At 49.6% G+C, this 16,765-nt stretch overlaps 1 protein-coding gene across 19 annotated transcripts in view; it reads right to left on the bottom strand.

Annotated features, from left to right (window-relative positions):
* EXD3 (exonuclease 3'-5' domain containing 3) overlaps positions 1-16,765 on the bottom strand; it is a 250,288-nt gene that overhangs the window by 122,386 nt on the left and 111,137 nt on the right. For 18 of the 19 annotated variants that reach the window (XR_007778955.1, XR_003945119.2, XM_030231030.2 and 15 more), the window contains 7 exons: positions 12,193-12,359; positions 10,625-10,763; positions 10,073-10,286; positions 9,002-9,111; positions 7,687-7,882; positions 6,415-6,581; positions 3,897-4,067 (listed from right to left, as the gene is read on the bottom strand). Coding sequence is in view for 17 of the 19 variants with exons in the window: in XM_030231030.2 (XP_030086890.2) it covers positions 3,897-4,067; positions 6,415-6,581; positions 7,687-7,882; positions 9,002-9,111; positions 10,073-10,286; positions 10,625-10,763; positions 12,193-12,359 (1,164 nt within the window). In the remaining 2 variants the exon portion in view is untranslated. The remainder of the gene's footprint in view (positions 1-3,896; positions 4,068-6,414; positions 6,582-7,686; positions 7,883-9,001; positions 9,112-10,072; positions 10,287-10,624; positions 10,764-12,192; positions 12,360-16,765) is intronic. The other variant, XM_050980867.1, reaches the window with a different exon arrangement.

Raw genomic sequence — 16,765 nt, 5'->3', positions numbered from 1 at the left:
CCACTTCTCCATCTCCTTCCAATTATCTGGAAACCCCAAAAGATAGGTTTAAGATTCTCAGCAAAAAGAAGTTTGCAGAAGACAAGATAGAATCATAGAATAGTTTAGAAGGGATCTTTAAAAGGTCATCTTGTCCCAACTCCCCTGCAGTGAGCAGGGACATCTTCAACTGGGTCAGGCTGCTCAGAGCCTCCATCCAACCTGACCAGGAATTTTCCAGGGATAAGGCATGAAAGACCTGTGTAGGAACACAACAGGCACAGGACATAATTTTAAGTAAATAAACTTGTATTAATTGCAAATAACAGGTTGCTTGTAGGAGTAAGTGCAAAGGCAAAGGGTGGATGACCCAAAACTGGCACCCGCACACTCAGAACCTGCTGCATCCCAGAGATGGAATCTCCACATTCTTTACCCCATGGATTGCCTGGTGCTGGAGACAGAGTCCCTGGGGAGGAATGGCTGGATGCACACAGCCCTTTTTCAGGGAGGCCACAGAGCAGAGAGCAAGACTTGGGCCAGCTTGGGTCGCTGTGAAGCCCTGAAAAAGCCCTGACCGAGGTGCAGTGAGCAGTGCTGCCAGGCAAGGACTGCTGGGGACAGCACATGGTGGGTTGCACCAGCTCTCAGTGCACAGGCTGCAAAAATTCTCAGATAAAGGAGCTTGTCCAGCACATCTGGAACTAATTCCAGCCCCAGCTGCAGACTTGCTGTGCCACACAGGTATGTGCAGGTGCTACAGCAGGTAGGACAGCAAGGTAATATGGGAAAAACAGCACAGCCACCCCACCGAGTGAGAGGGCTTAATAAAACCATCTCCACTGCCTTTCAGAGAGGCTGCTGATCATGGACAGGAACTAAAATGCATCTGTAAGAACAGTCTGTGAGTTCTTTGCCTTTCACACAAGGACAGATTAAACTAGAGACATTTTCAGTATGAACTTCTATTGTTTTTCCATTTTTAAACATTTTCTGTACCTGCACTTATGACAGGCAACTTTAACCAGTCACTTCTCCAGTCAAGTCCTAATTGAATGGTATCATTAAATCAGAGACTGCAAACTGGTACCATCTCACAGCACATAAACAGAATCACAGAATCATTAAGGCTGGGAAAGACCTCCCAGGTCATGAAGTCCAACCACAAACCCAGCACTGCCAACTCCACCGCTAAATCTGGTCAGCCAGAGGGGATCCAGTGGATCATGGTGCCAGAGGCCCTGCTCTCACACCTCTGTACATCTGGCATGACAAACTCATCATGATAAGTCCAAGATAAAATATTTAGTCAATAAGATCAACACAACATGAAGCATAACACAGCACAAGGGTTTCACATCCATGGGAATGGGGGTTGCCAAACCAATTCCTGCCACATGTGCTAGCCTAAACAAAAAAAAAAAAAAAAAAAAAAAAAAAAAAATTAAAAAGAAAAAAAATCCATAACTGCCCAAGCACAGCTGAGGAAGTTCTCAGGCTTTTAAGCTTGATCCCAAATAACAAGAGAGTGAAGGACCAGACCCATCTGCCCAACAATACATGAAGCCACTTAACAAAGAAAAGGAATGACAACAATAAGGAGCAAATGCCAGGTGTTGCAGTTCTTTGCACAAGAAGTGTACTATGGCTGATAAATCATTTGAGTGAAAAGACTTTAATAAAGAGCAAACACTAATGCTGTACACTCTTAGGTATTCCTAGTGACACCAGTTTGAAACTGCTGGGACAACACCCAAACCATCTGTCTTGTACTCAGTGACCAAGATCCAAACCCTCTGCTGGCCTTTGCAATAACATTCCCAAGTTTTTGGGCGTAGGGTGGTCAACATTCAACTTTGATTCAATCAGGACCAGCCAGATATCAAACAGGGTAGGAGGAGTCTATTTTTATCTTTGATTATCCAAGCCCAGATCAAAGGCTCTGCAATACAGTAACACTCCAAGGGCTTTTGATAGTGAAAGGATGTTTGTCCGGTCACCATAGAGAAAGCAATGTCAAACATCCTGTCTGTGGCACGATAAGGGATGGGGATGAGAAGTGGAGACAGAGCTCTGGGGGAAGGTACTGAGAACTGGTTTGTTTAAATAACTAGTGCAAGTTTGGCAGGGAGGAGATATTAATTATTTCTGCAGAAGTTAGAGCCTGCCCCGGATTCAGGCCAAGCAGACATCTGAAGAGGAAACATCCTGCACACCAGGCTGGGTGATCCATTTGATAGCACACACTGTGTGGCCTGGATATCTCTGTTGACTCCCTCAAAGGCAGGGAGGCCCTCTGGGAGACCTGGACAATTAAGAAAGCTGGGCAATCACCGACCAGATGAAGTTCAAGAAGGGAAAGTGACAGGTTCTGCACTTGGGATGGAGCAACCCTGGATATACAAACAGACTGGGGAATGAGAAGCTGGAGAGCAGTGTCACAGGAGGGGACCTGCGGGTCCTGGTTGACAGAAAGTTGAATGTGAGTCAGCAGTGCCCTGGAGCCAGGAGGGACATTTGTGTCCTGGGGGCATTAGGCCCAGCATCATGGGCTGGTCAAGGGAGGGGATTGTTCCACTCTGCTCTGGGCTGGGGTGGCCTGACCTTGAGCCCTGATGGCAGTTTTGGGCACCACAAAGTAAGAAAGACATTAGGCCATCAGAGAGTTGCCAAAGGAGGGCAACGAAGACGGTGAAGGGCCTTGAGGGGAAGCTGTATGAGAAGTGGCTGAGACTTGGTCTGTTCAGCCAGGAAGAGACTGAGGGGAGACCTCATTGCAGCTACAACTTCCTGGTGAAGGGAAAAGGAGGGGTAGACACTGATCTCTGCTCTCTGTGACTAGGGACAGGACCTGAGACAACGGCATGTAGTTGAGTCAGAGCAGGCTCAGGCTGGAGCTCAGAGAAAGATTCTTCCCCCAGAGGGTGCTGGCACTGCCCAGGCTCCCCAGGGAATGGGCACGGCCCCGAGGCTCCCAGAGCTCCAGGAGCCTTTGGACAGCGCTGCCAGGGATGCCCAGGGTGGGATTGTTGGGGTGTGTGTGCAGGGCCAGGAGCTGTTCTCAATGATCCTTGTGGGTCCTTTCCACCTCAGGGGATTCTGTGATTCTGTAATCTGCACTCCTGGGATAGCAGAAATGTGTCTGAAATGAAGCAGCATTTGTCTCTCATCCAGTAGGCAGAGACACAGAGTTATTATGGGAGCCCAGAGCAATACTCACAGTCCCCTCTTCCTTTCCCAAATACCACTTCATGTTGTGGCTGATCACCTTTGAATCACCTCACAAGGCCAGCCAGGATGTTACATGGCCATTGATTAAGGACATTCTCCCTTCTGTATTGATTAATACAGATTAATCCTTTGGATTATGGTTCTTCTCAAGTGACCTGGACACATGGCAGACAAATACCTTCCCTGTAAGCCCAAACTGGAGTGCATTAGAAATCTAAGTGAATGTTGGCTCCTTTCACTGACTTTTGTCTTGTTGCAAGCACACAGCCTTGCCAAAGACACTTGGTCACATCTTTGGGGGTTGGAGATGATCGTTAAGGCCCCTTCCAAGCCAAAGCAAACCATTCTGTGATTCTATGATCTTTACCCTCCCCGTGTGTTCTCATAACTTGAGCTGCCCCAGCTGACAGTGACACAAACAGACACACATAAGTGAGACACACGTAAGACTGAGATCATAGCAGTCTGCTCCCCTCCTCTCTACTGGAAGAGGAGAGCCAAGGCTGTGCACAACTGCAGGGACCAGTTGATTCCAGCTGCCAGAGCTCAGGGTGACCCAAAGAGCTGGGAATCAGCACAGAGATGGAAGGAGGGACCCACGGGGCAGCTCCTGCAGCCTGAGCACCAGTGCAGCTTCCCACTAAGCCCCACTGTGTCCCCATTGGATATGGGAGCCATGAACTCACCTCAGCAGCTTTCCTGTGGTCATCCTCATTGTCCAGCAGCCGGACATCCACGCCCAAGCAGCGCAGGTAGCGCCCCAGGCCCTGCAGCATGTTGTCACAGACCACACTGAACTCCTGGGGGGAGATAGGGGCAGGAGGGTGTGAGGGTTCCATTCTGGGTCCTTGGAATTCCTAGAGAAAGGCAGGAGATCCATAAGGAGCAGAAGTCTGACGCCCAGTACATTTGTGTTTTTACTCCCTGTTTTTAGTTCACCCACCACAGCACATCCAACTGCCTATTTCCACCTGTGTCACCACCTCCCCATGCTCTGCAGCAGCTCTAGATCCTCCTTCCCATCCTTTCCACATTGCCAGCACCACCTGGGCAGGGGACAGAACATGATGGGGCTAATTCTGAATTTGCCATTCTCTCACTGACCAGTTGGCCACCTGATCCAGGGACCTGCAGCCTTTCCCTGGAGAAGTGCCAACCTGGCCTCCAGCGCTCTGCACAGACATTCATCTTCAAGAAGTCACGGAAACATAGCCAAGGCTGTTGTTCCCCTAAATTAGTCTGCAATTAATAAACACGTGCCAAAGCTATGATTTGGGACAGACAGAGGGAGAAACAGGTAGACAAAGCAACCACGTCAACTCTGTTATCTTTGGAAGGTTAAAAATAGGCAGTGCCTGAATTATGTTTGTTTTATTTCAAATGTCTGCTGCTGGGGGAGCTCCTGCACTTGGAGGACTTTGGCTTTGGGAGGCTCCCAGAAATACAATAGCTAAATTCATGTAGAAGAGAAGTTATTAAGGAGCTTCCAATGTCCAGCTTTTGAATCCAGGAACTTGAATCAGCTGAATGAATGACTGATAGATGACAAAGGTGCACAAACCACTGAATGTGAAGGTGAACAAACCATTCAAAATGTAAAACGTTATTCCTGAGAGACACGAGTCTCATTTCAAGAAGGACCCTGCCAGCAGCTATGCAGGGAGCCAGCACAGCAGATCAGCTCTGCAGGAGCTGGCCCCAAGCTGGGAATGCTGTGGCACACCAGGCAGCTTCACCTGGGCTCTCCATGGGAACCAGCTGAGGTCCAGAAGCAACCCTGGTGTGATGCTGCAGTTCTCAGCAGCTGGTCCCTGCACCCAGAGCTCTGCAGCACGGGGCAGACTGGGCTGTCACCAGTTCCTGCAGGACCCTGGTCGATGCAGCTGTGACACCAGAACATGGTGACAAGGGACGGAGCTGCCCCCTGAAGCTGAGGAAGTTGGAGATGCTACCCCTGGCTGCTGCTGCTGTTCAAACAGATGTGCAGGAGCTGTAGCTGGCTCTCAGCCAGTGTTTATCCAGTGGCCAGCACTGTCATACAGAGCTTTTTTCTCACATTTCATTCTAGCAGAGAGCAAAAAGCTTATAAAGGAGAATAGAGTCATTAGCCCCACTTCAGAAAAGGAAATACTGGGAAAGAGAGCTTGGAGTCCTGCAGGATGCAGTCAGGACAAGTCTGCTTTTTTTGGTGTCCCAGTCCATGTTTTACCAACTGCCTCTTGACTGATGAATCTGACTGTACAGAACACAAAGATGACCCGTGGGTTTCCAAGGTGCTCACTTTTCCCACCTCTGCAGCAGCCACCCAGCAACACACAACATTCCCATGAATGCAATGCTCAGGGAGCAGCTCCAGGTTCTCCTGTCTGCTGAAGGCCAAGAGATGCTGCACATCTACACACAGGTGGACACAGTCAGCAGCATCTCAGCCCAGCCATGGAAAGAGGCACTGACTTCAGGAACTCCACACACACTTGGGGATCCTCAGGATACCGATCCACATGGTGGGTCTTCTCAGGCAATAACAAAATGGGATTTGTGCCAAGGTTTCCAAAGGTGCACAAACCACTGAATGTGAAGGTGAACAAACCATTCAAAATGTAAAACGTTATTCCTGAGAGACACGAGTCTCATTTCAAGATACTTAAGCAGAGCTGCACTACTCTGGTGGATTTTTAAGGCTCTGCCACAAGACAAACTTCTGGGAGAGGCCTCTCAGGGAATGTGATGGTGAGCAGGGAGGCAGAGACAAGGCTTCAGCAGAAAGGCATTTTTGATGGATAATTTGCTTTTAACTTTGCAGATTTCTACTCCAGACACAATAAAGGAGATATTCCCAGTGTGAAAGCAAGGTGTGAAAGCTCAGTAAAAAGGAAAAGTAAGGAAGTAAGACTTTTGAAACCTTGGCCACAGAATCCAAACCCAAGATGTTGAAGGAGCATTTCCACGAGCAAGGCTCACTGGGCTTAGCACACAGATCTGCACTCATGCTGTGCAAAGAAAGTGAACCTCAAAGAGCAGGGAAATCTGGACCCAGCCAGGCCAAGGAGAGAGCAGAGTGTCCTGGGAGGGAGGTGTGAGGAGGATGTTTGCAGCAAGAGTCCTGAGAACAGCTGTGCCCAGTGAATGGTGTCACTGAGAGCAGCAGTGTGTGATTTGCAGGGGTCTTGAGCAGCAAGCAGCTCTTTGAAGATGTTTACAAACCTGTCCAGAAGGTGATGGTGCTTCTTGTTTATTCAGCTGCTTCTTAGCCCTGGGTTTTTTGCTCTGTTTCCCCACCAGACTCTCAGTAAGGTCTGAACCTAGACCGAAGCTCTCAGGATCCTTGCAGAGCCTCTCATAGATCTCCAGCAAGCAGTAGGCATCTGAGGCTGCAGGGAAGAGAATGTAAGCCTCAGCTCATATGAGGCTTATTGAAAAGTAAACCAGAGGCTTTCCTAAGGCAAGGAAGACCCCCCACCTTTGTAAAAGCCACTGCGAACAACTGTGAAGCTGCAACTCCCTCAGGTCATACTCTCAAGCTCCAGGACTGGCTCACTGAGCATCACAGCTGAACCCACAGTCAGAGGGAGTCAAGGCAACAGCTCCTAAAGACAGGCTCTGCCATCTCCACTCTAACCCAACAACCCAATGTAAACTGCAGTGTGGCTCTTCCAACCACCACCAGGTAGCTCCAACCAGCCCCTGTTCCTCACCATTGTCCCCGAGCCTGCCCACAGCTCCTTATCACTCCTCTTGACAGGAAGGGAACTTCCCCAGGAGATACAATATCTGAGCAAGTGCTGGCGGAGCTGCTGTTTGCAATCACCTGCCCTCACTCACTGCCATGTGCTGCTGCTCCCTGCAACAGCAACGGGAGAACTCTCCCAGCCAGTCTGACAAGTCCCAGTGATTAACTTTATGAGAACTGTGTCAGCTTCAAGGATAGTCGAATTTAACAAAAGGCTGGTTTGCATCAGCAGACTGTCCTTTGATGCACCAGGAAAAGATTTAGAGCCAGACTTCTGACTCTGGGGCAATCAGCAATAAACTCTATGGGTCCCTCCATGGCCCTGAGTCTGTGCTGCAGTTTCTGACACATCTGCCCGTTTCAAACCTGGCTCTAACAACCACCTCACTGTGACAAATGAACACAGCATTTGTTTCCCAGGAAGGCTGTGAAATGAGGCAGAAGGAAGTGGACTTTCCTCCTTACAGTTACTGAGAGGAGTTTCCACTGAGGTGATGTTTCATCAGACAAAATCTGCAAAGCACAGGAATTCCTTCCTAAGAGAAATAATGAATCACTGGACAGTTTAAACTTCAACCATTAAAGCCATGTCCTCAAAAGGACAAGCAAAACATGTGCTGACTCCTTTGAACAGGAACTAATCTGCAAAGCCATTTTCTTCCTCTGCTATTTAATGACTTTCCTGGGGACAGAGCAGTCAAACACAGCCTGGCCTGGGCACCTGCAGCACCCAGCCAGGGCCAGACCTGCATAGAGGATCTGCTCCTCCCGGAGCGGCCTCTTCTCCCAGTTTGACAGCTGCTCTGTTTTATCCAGAGGCTTCCCCAGCACATGTTGCACCAGGAGGCTGAGTCCCTTCTCCCGCTGCCTGACCCCTCTTTCCTCGTGGCTGTGCTCCGGGGACAGTCCATCGACCTTCCGGCTGTCCTTCCCCCACTGCAGCTGATGGAAACAAAAAGATAGAAACCACCTGGTTATGAAGCAGCTCCCAAACCACCTCCTGTTCCAGCTGGTGGGGCGAGGCACAGCCCTATCACATCCATCTCGTGCCTGGCATATTGAACCCCAGCCCTCAGACAAGGGCTGGGATGGCACAAGATAAACACGGCCTTGGGTTACTTCTTTAACAAACACACTTGCTGGAAAGAAGTCTCTTCCATGGCCAAGGAAGGAAAAAAAGGGCATTCGTGTACAGACCTGCACCAGAGCAGCAGGGCTGGGATGAGGCTACTTAGGGGTCTGCAGGGTGCTCACCATGCTGGGGGCTGCTGCGCATCCACGCAATAAAGGACCAGCAGTAGCAGTTCAGCACCTTTCCCCTCCTAGTCCCAGTGGGAAAAGGCATTCCTGTGACATCCTGGGCAGCAGCCCTCTCTGCAGCGGCCATTTCTCAGCTTAAACTGAGGCAATGGCTGTTGGCAGCTATGTCAGCCCCTGCAGCACTTCCCAAGGTAAGCTATCAGTCCCAAAGATCTGCTTCATCTCAATCCACAGCCTCAAAAACACTCTTACATTTTACCCATTAAAATGGTTGTGCTGAACATTTCTGTAGACTGTTAAAAGCTCCTGTGTGCAAATTCAGGGACAGCTGTACTTCAGCTGACCAGAAATTCCTGTGCTGAATCCACCAGCAGCCCTCCTAGGAACATCAGAGTTCTGTACAAATCATTAACTCCCTCATATCTGCTTCAATAATTCATGGCCTTGGAGTAGCAGAATTTCTACAAGAACTTCCTCTTCTTAAGTATAACTTGTGCTGAGAAGCCTTGTCCTGGCTGAATGGAGCTTGGTCTCCAAGAGCTTTTCACAGCTTCTGTAAAGGCTATGAAAAAGCTGTCAGCAACATAAGCTTTAACATTTTAGTTAATGAAACAAAATACTTTTGTCTTCCTTTACAGAATCCCAACACCTCAAACCATCGGGAGGAAATGGTCTCTTTACTCATGCAGCCATCTCCCTGCAAATCCAAGATGCAAACAGACAGTGCTGTCGATTCAGGACAGTTATCCACCAGCACATGCAGGAGACACCATTTCCCACATCTCCAGTGTTTATCCTTACTTGTTTGTCCACTGCAAGAAGATCCACCACACCTTGCATTTGCTTCTCTGTGTCTTTCAGAGCAGAACATGTGGCTGCAAGGCTGCTGAGGTCTCCAGACATCCCATAACCTGGAGACAAAAAAAGCCCAAATCACACAGGTAGGAAAACTAAAATCACGCTTAATGCACTGCAGCTTCTTCTAGTTCAGAATCAAATGCTGACAAAATATTTATAAGCATTGGTGGGAAGATTGTTCAAACATGGAACAAGACTGGGTCCTGTCTCTTCTGCTCCCAAGAGACACTCCTGCAGATCAAGAGAAAAGAGAGGTACATGAACAATGCTGTGTTTAAGATCAACTTACTTAAAATCTGGGAAAGGTATTTATGAATTTGGCTTTGAAATCCAGGTTTAGCAGCTCCTGATAAAAGGAGCTGGTTCCAAAAACCATGTATGGTAGTTCAGAGATCTTTGGTGTCCAGCACAGCAGCTCTGGGACAGCACACCCAGACAGCTCTGCCCACCAGAAGGCTGGGTGTCACTTGGGGATTAATAGAGAACTAGGACAATCCCGATTCCGAGAGTGCAAGTTATATCAGGAATCCTGGATCTGACCTGAAATGGGGAGATACAATGGCATGGACCCGTGTCAGGGGAGAGTCAGGCTGGAGACCAGGGAAAGGTTCTTCCCCCAGAGGGTGCTGGCACTGCCCAGCTTCACAGAATGGACATGGCCCTGAGGTTGCCAGAGCTCCAGGAGCCTTTGGACAGCGCTGCCAGGGATGCCCAGGGTGGGGTTGGTGGGAGGTCTGGGCAGGGACAGGGGCTGGGCTGGGGGATCCTGGTGGGTCCCTTCCAGCTTGGGATTTTCTCTGGTTCTCTGATTGTGTATTTCTATCATTCCCAGTTACACTAGTCACACTAGTCACTGTTTACTGGCCTGGCAGAGCCTGAACACTCAGGGCTACAAAAGCTGGTTCCATGGCAAGTGGATTTAGGAAATGACAACACCAAGAGGATCTAGGAATGATGAAGATGACAAAACAGGTGATGTGAAGTCCCAAAGTGGGGAAGAGAGAGGGGTGTTACCAAGTTTAGTGATGGCTGCATCTGAATAGAGCATCTGGATGAAATGGGGAAGCTTCTCCTTTTCCCCCTCAGCCTCGGCTTGCTCGAGGAGCCGTGGCAGGTCCAACAGGAACACTTCATCCTTCAGTGCAAGTTGCAGGAGGGCAACACGGGGCTTCCCCACCATGCCAAAAGAAGGCTTCCACTCCATGTCCACACCAATGACCTGCCCAGCCTGCAACACAGACACTTGCTGCACCCAGAGCCTGCCTGTGCTTGAGAAGAGCCTGAAGAATCTGTCCAGGACATGAACATTTCCTCCCCAGAACCTGCAGCTCTTTGTGGAAACTGCCACAGACACAGGGAACTCTCATAGCGCCTGCGTCACCCACGGGAACCTTCCCTGGCACAATTCCTAACACCTTCCCCAAACCAGACCAGCCTAAAGGAGCAGCTGTGCTTGGCTTCGGAGGTAGGCAGTGGATGGCAGTGGCCACATCCAACTCTGTGTCTCAGCCTGACTTGTAGTTCCAGCTCTATGACCCTGCCAGGCCAATCCCAGGTAACACTCACCTGCAGCACCTTCTCCCAGCACTGCAGTGTCTCCTCCCATGTCTGCAGAAAGTGAATATTTTCCCGTGGAATAGGAAGCTGGTAATAGTCCTTCTTCTTACTGGCCTCATAATTATCTGCTTTTGTGACCTCTTCTACCCTGCACAGAATCAGATGCAACAGTTTGAAGCCATGGAAAGCCAGGAGGAAATCCTGGATTGGAGCAAGAGGGTTAAGTTTTACTCCCCTTATTTCACCCTGACTCTCTCTTTCCCCATGACACTCAGCTCTTTCTCAGAGAAAAGAAACTAATCAAAAAGATCCAGCTCCCTTGGACAGATCACACATTTCCGGTTAGTCTCTTTCCCATAGAGACTTGAAATGGTTCATTATTGTAGCAGCCCTCCCTGCACAGACACTCTTTCCTGTGGGTTTATGTGCATGGGGAAGTCAATATTTGCATAAAATATTTAATGAAGGTGTGCAGCCTCAGGTCTCCAGGAATATTCTCACCTGCAAAGCTCAGGAGCCCTGTGTGGTGTGACCAGAGACAGATGATGTCATTTATATGCTGGTGCCACCTTGTTGTGTGCAGTGTGACCTCCCTCTGGGAATCTGTGGCTGTGTTACTCAATAGACAGGGCAGCCAGACTGTTTTATGGCGTTTCATGGCTCTGCTGACTTTATAGCAGCCACAGGTTTCATGACTGGATGAGTAAACTGCAGTACAAAGGGGTTCATTAATCCATCCCAGCTCCTCAAGCAGGGCAAAGCACACCCTCACCTGCCTTCCCTCCACAGCACAGGATTCCCACAGCACAGAGGTGTAGTGGTGGGTTTTATCTCTGGATGCACAGTCTGTGGCTCAGCCACACACCTGAAATCACCCCTTTGTGTTTTGAGGACTTATCCCTCATTGAAAAACCTCCTGGCTCCCAACTGGTGCCTGCTGTGGTTTTGGAAGGGAGGAGGAGGAGGGCAGCTCTGGCAGTGCTTTGGAGTGAGGCAGGAGCGTGTCCAAGACAGACGAGAGTTTCCTGCACTCCAAAAGAGCTGTGAACCCTCTGGAGAGGTGTTTTGAGGGTGATTACATCTTTGTTGTATTTCTTGAGGTGACACAGTGCTTGAACAAGTGCAGATCTGCATGAGGAGAAAGAGCAGATCCACAAAACCAGGATCCCTGAACATGAACTGTTCAAGCCCATCTGTGACACCTTCCCAAAATCATCAGCATTAAAAAATAATAACTAGTAAAACTATGACAGATCTGCAATCACCTCAGTAAAATAGATGAATATTTGCACTGTTGATCTGGCAGAAGAAGGGTAAGAACCCTGACCAGCATGAAGCAATCTCACAGAGCTTCTGGGTACTCAGCATGAGTTTAAAATGCCCCTTTCACAGACATTTCCAGGCTTATGATAAACAAATGCAGTGTGTGCAGGGCCACAATGTGATCCAAGTATATGGAGGAAGTCTTTGCAAACCTCTGTCCCCATGGTTGCATCACAGCATACAATTTTAAGCAAATATACAGTGTTTATATGACAAGCAATCTGCATGGAAAAGGCACCAAACAGAAGATTTACCTGTCCTGGATGTGCAGCTTCTGAAGCTCCTCAGCCACAGCCTGAGGCAGCATCTCGGGGGGCACCCGGCAGTGCTGCGCCCACTGTGCTGCCCCGCGCGCGTCGCAATGACGGAGCAGCGACTGCACCAGATGTCCTTGGAGCCACCGGTTCTCCCCAACTGTGCTCTGCAAGGGCAGGAGGGAACTGTCAGTGCAACTTTCATCCCCTCCTCCCAGGAGGCACCCTCGTTGTAAAAACCTTATTCCTTATATCTAGTCTGAATCTCCCCTATTTCAGTTCAAAACCGTCAGCTCAAGTTCTGTTGCAATAGGTCCTGCTAAAAACTCTGTCCTCATCTTTTTTATTGGCCCCCTTTAAGTACTGAAAGGTCTCCTTGAAGTCTTCTCCAGGTGAACACCCCCAGCTCTCCCAGCCTGTCTCCAGAGCAGAGGGACTCCAGACCCTGGAACATCTTTTGGGATGGCTTTCTTAAGATAGACATTCCCTCTGTCTCCAGGGCAGATGGTGGTGTGGAGTCTCTTCCATCTTTGGAAGTATTTGCAGGGATTGTTGTGGCTGCCAGTCATCCATAGGTGACTATGGATGGAATTGCCAGTCATCCATAGGGCAGGGAGGGCACATCAGCAAAGCTTTCCTGAGTGGTGTTCAGAGCCAGGAAAAGGCTGACATCACCCTCCAGCCTCCTACCCCCAGTGCTGTGAGATGGGGGCTCTGGGACCCCCAGCACCAGGCACAGCCATGGGTCAGTCCAGGCTGGCAGTGGTGTCACCCTGCACTGGAATTCAGCTGGATGAAATGTGCTATTCGAGTCCCACATCCAGCTGGGGTGAACAATGATTACATACAGGAATTCTTCCCTCTGTGTCTGTTCAAGGTCCCTGTGAAGGTGAGAACTGGATCATTGCTTTGGGACAAACACACTCTCATGTGTCACTGTGTCACTCCCTGTGTCCACACCTGCAAACAGGGAGGGCACTTTAGGACATTCCCTGCTCTCAGCTGTTCCCTGGAGGAAGGCAAGTGCCTTGGCCCACTGCAGAGCCTGGGGACACCAGCACAAACTCACCCTGCCTGTGGTTCAAACCCCAGCTCTGGCCGGAGCATGGCACAGTGCCCACCCTGGCAGGAGTCAGCAGCCAGCACCCTTGCAAGGGGCAGTGACAGTCGATGACAGCTGGATGCACCAGAACTCTTCTGCCTTGTCCACCTCTGAGAGGTGCAGGTGTAAGAGGAAATACAAACACAGTAACACTGAGGGTCACACCAGCTCTCTGGGGTAGGAGCCTCCCCCCCTCCTCCCCAGCCAGCCTACATGTGCTGCAAACATTCTGGAGGCACCACAGCCACATAGCAACTTCTCCTCTCTGACCTAGTCATGGATATGCCCTTGAAGTTAATATTGTCAAGAAAACTGCTAAAACAAGCTGAAACCCTACATGGTGGCCCCGGACCTCTAGCTCTAGGACTGGCACTACAATTGAGAATTTCAGAGGAGTAAAATCCTCAGATCTGCACTGGAAGTCCACCCCACCCTGCCCACGCCGCTGCCATCTCCCCTACGCTGCCCACCCACACTGCTCAAGGGCCCCAGCCTGTTCCCAGGGAGGGCAGCACCTTGCTCCCTCTGCCCAGCATGTAGGAACAGCTCCCAGCTGGGTGGGAGGCTGTGGCTCTGGGGCCTCATTCCTCACATTCCTTCAGTAACTAAAAGGTGAGAATTTGTCTTCAAAGCACACACAGAGATCAGGAAACAAATTTGTTGATGGCCCCAAGGTAAAAAGGAAGGGAAACAGAAAGCCAAGGAGAAAAAAAGAATGACCCCCTCCAAGAGGTGTAGAGGGGGCAGAGGCTCAGAACAGCTTGGAGGGATCTGGCACCTCAGGTAGCAGCAGCCTGCTCACAAAAACTGCTGCCTCAGCACTCTGTCTGCACGCCGGAGACTCTGCCAAATGCCAAACCACAACTCTTCTCGTGGATATGTGGTGGTGCAGTTTTACTGCTGTTCCCAAGGGGCTGGGGGCACAGCAGGAGCCAGGGGGAACAGGACAGGGGTCCAGCAGCTCCCCAGGGGCTCAGGTACAGGAGGGAAGGGGCAGGGCAGGAAAAGGACAGGACACATTCTCCTGCTCATGCTTCTTGCCCTCTACATTTCCCCTGGCCATGCCAGTCCTGACCTTTGTGCCGCTCTCCCCTCTTTGCCTTCTGTGACTGAGCTCAGCCAAGCACTGAACACGTGAAGAGGGGCTGAGTTAAACCCTCCTGCACATCTGCCAAGCCATTTCTCAGAGCCCTTCCCCAACATATTTTCTTACTAACATTACAGAGCAATTCCCTCTTCTTGTTCCCCCTGTGTCCATCCTATTGTCTTCCTGTCTTTTTTCTAAAACACAAACTCTTTGGTGTGGGAGCTCTCTTCAGTTCACCCTGAGTAAATTCTTAATAAATCTCATTGTGGCAGCTTTATTTCTGGAAATAATGAGGTGCAGATTTTTTAAATATTATTTTAATGATAACAGATTTCTTCTTTCAACCACAAAAAACAACTCTGTAAAGAAGGTTAATCTCTCCAGAGATATCCCATCTTGCATTCTGAAACAGAAAATAGCTTTGTTTGTCTTTTTACTGAAAAAAAGAAGAAAACCAACATTTCTCTAAAGGGGAAAGGCTTCCACCGCAACAGCTCAGCAAGAGGCAAGAATGTGGAAACTTTGGCTCCAGAGATGTGGGCACAGATGCAGAGAGCAATGTTTCACCAGGGATGACATTTCATGTGCTTTGCTGTCAGTAAATGAACACTTCTCAAGAGGAAACTGGCACGGGTGTTCTGAGCAACATCAGCAACACCTCTGAGCAGGAAAAGATCCTACAGAGTATGAGACTTGTTTACATCCCTCTTGGAATTCTAGACATATCATACATTCTTTAATCCATAGGAACACACAAAAACCCCTGACACCAACAATAACCCATGATTAAAGCTTTCCACAGTGATGGCTGCAGATTTCCTACCCGTAAATCCTGTTCTCACCACCAAGGGTTCACAAAGCTCACACCAACCACGCAGGGCAAGCTCAGCAATGTCCTGACCTTAACCCATCAACCATTTCTCCATTGGTACCAATAATTTTGAAACCAAATATCCAATATCTCCATTAGAAATCACTCTATCCAACCCTAGATCAGTTTTATCTGTATGTGTTAAGCTGCAGTTCCAGACAATTCTGCCCTTTGCCTCAACATCTTCTCCCAAAGAAGGACGTTATTCACACCACTGACATTGGCTATTTGCAGAGTCAGATTTTAATTTAACTTTTGAATGTCTTGGCCAATTTCCCTTGTTTTCAAGTGCTTCCAGAACCAACAAAACCCCCTCCTGCTAGTGTAGAGAAAATGTCAAGGAGAATATTTTAGAGTCAGCAATTTTAAAAGGGGAAAAAGAAAGGCAGGCTTGAAAAGAACAAACCCCTGCCAACAGTGGAGGGCACTGAGAGCACTGCTGAGTTCCCTGTGGTGTGGCAGGTACAGACACCTGTGCTTAAACACTCCCTGAACATGCCACTGTGGTACTGTCACTGCAACTTTATTGTATTTGTGCTCGAGGTTTCTTTTTCAAAGTTTCCATCATTTGTGCTGCATGGGGAGATACTGCAGTGTCACCATCAGATGTCACTGAAGGGAACTCCTTGAAGCATAAGGGTGGAGTTGGGACCCTCAGAGCCAGCTCAGACCAGGGGAACAGCCTGCTCCCTAAGGAGAGGGGGATCTTTTCTTCTGGAGAGCCTACAGAGATCCTGGAATCCCAAAATGGTTTGGGTTGGAAGTGATCTTAAAGCCCATCCAGTTCCAACCCCTTGCCATTCCACCATCACAGACTGCTCCAAGCCCCATTCAACCTGGCCTTGGACACTTCCAGGGATCATGGGGCAGCCACAGCTGCTCTGGGCACCCTGTGCCAGGGCCTCCCCACCCTCACAGGGAAGGATTTCTCCCTAATGTCTAATCTAATCCTGCCCTCCTTCAGCTTAAGGACATTTCCCCTTGTCTTGTCACTGTCTGCCCATGTAAAGTCCCTCTCCTTCTCTCCCATAAACCCCCCTCAAGTCTCAACAGGCCACAATAAGGTTTCCCTGAAGCTTCTCTTCCTTGGGCTGGACCCCCCCAGCTCTACCAGCCTGGCTTCAGAGCACAGGGGCTCCAGACCATCTCTGTGGCCTCCTCTGGACTCTCCAACAGGTCAATGCCCTTGTGCTGAAGACCCCAGAGCTGGACACCGTGCTCCATGTGGGGTCTCAGAAGGGCAGGGTGGAGGGGGGAAATCCTCTCCCTTGGATAAAAGAGGCCAACTTTCCCTCCAGTCCGTCCTGAGCAAGGTTTCCTGTGAAAGCAGCAGTCACTCGGCCACAGCCACCACCCACAGCCAGAGCCTGGGAACATGCTGCTTTCTCATCATTGGAGCTGCTCTCTCGCTCACAGGCACTGGGCACTAATCTGTGAACTGGAGAAGAGCAAAATAGGCTCCATTAAGAGCCCCGCAGCCCGGTTTTCAGATAGCGATCAGTGCGTCACTGCG

This window comes from Serinus canaria, chromosome 17 (genome assembly GCF_022539315.1).
Source record: "Serinus canaria isolate serCan28SL12 chromosome 17, serCan2020, whole genome shotgun sequence".
Taxonomy (NCBI): Eukaryota; Metazoa; Chordata; class Aves; order Passeriformes; family Fringillidae; genus Serinus; species Serinus canaria.
This window is presented reverse-complemented; position numbering and strand designations above follow the sequence as displayed.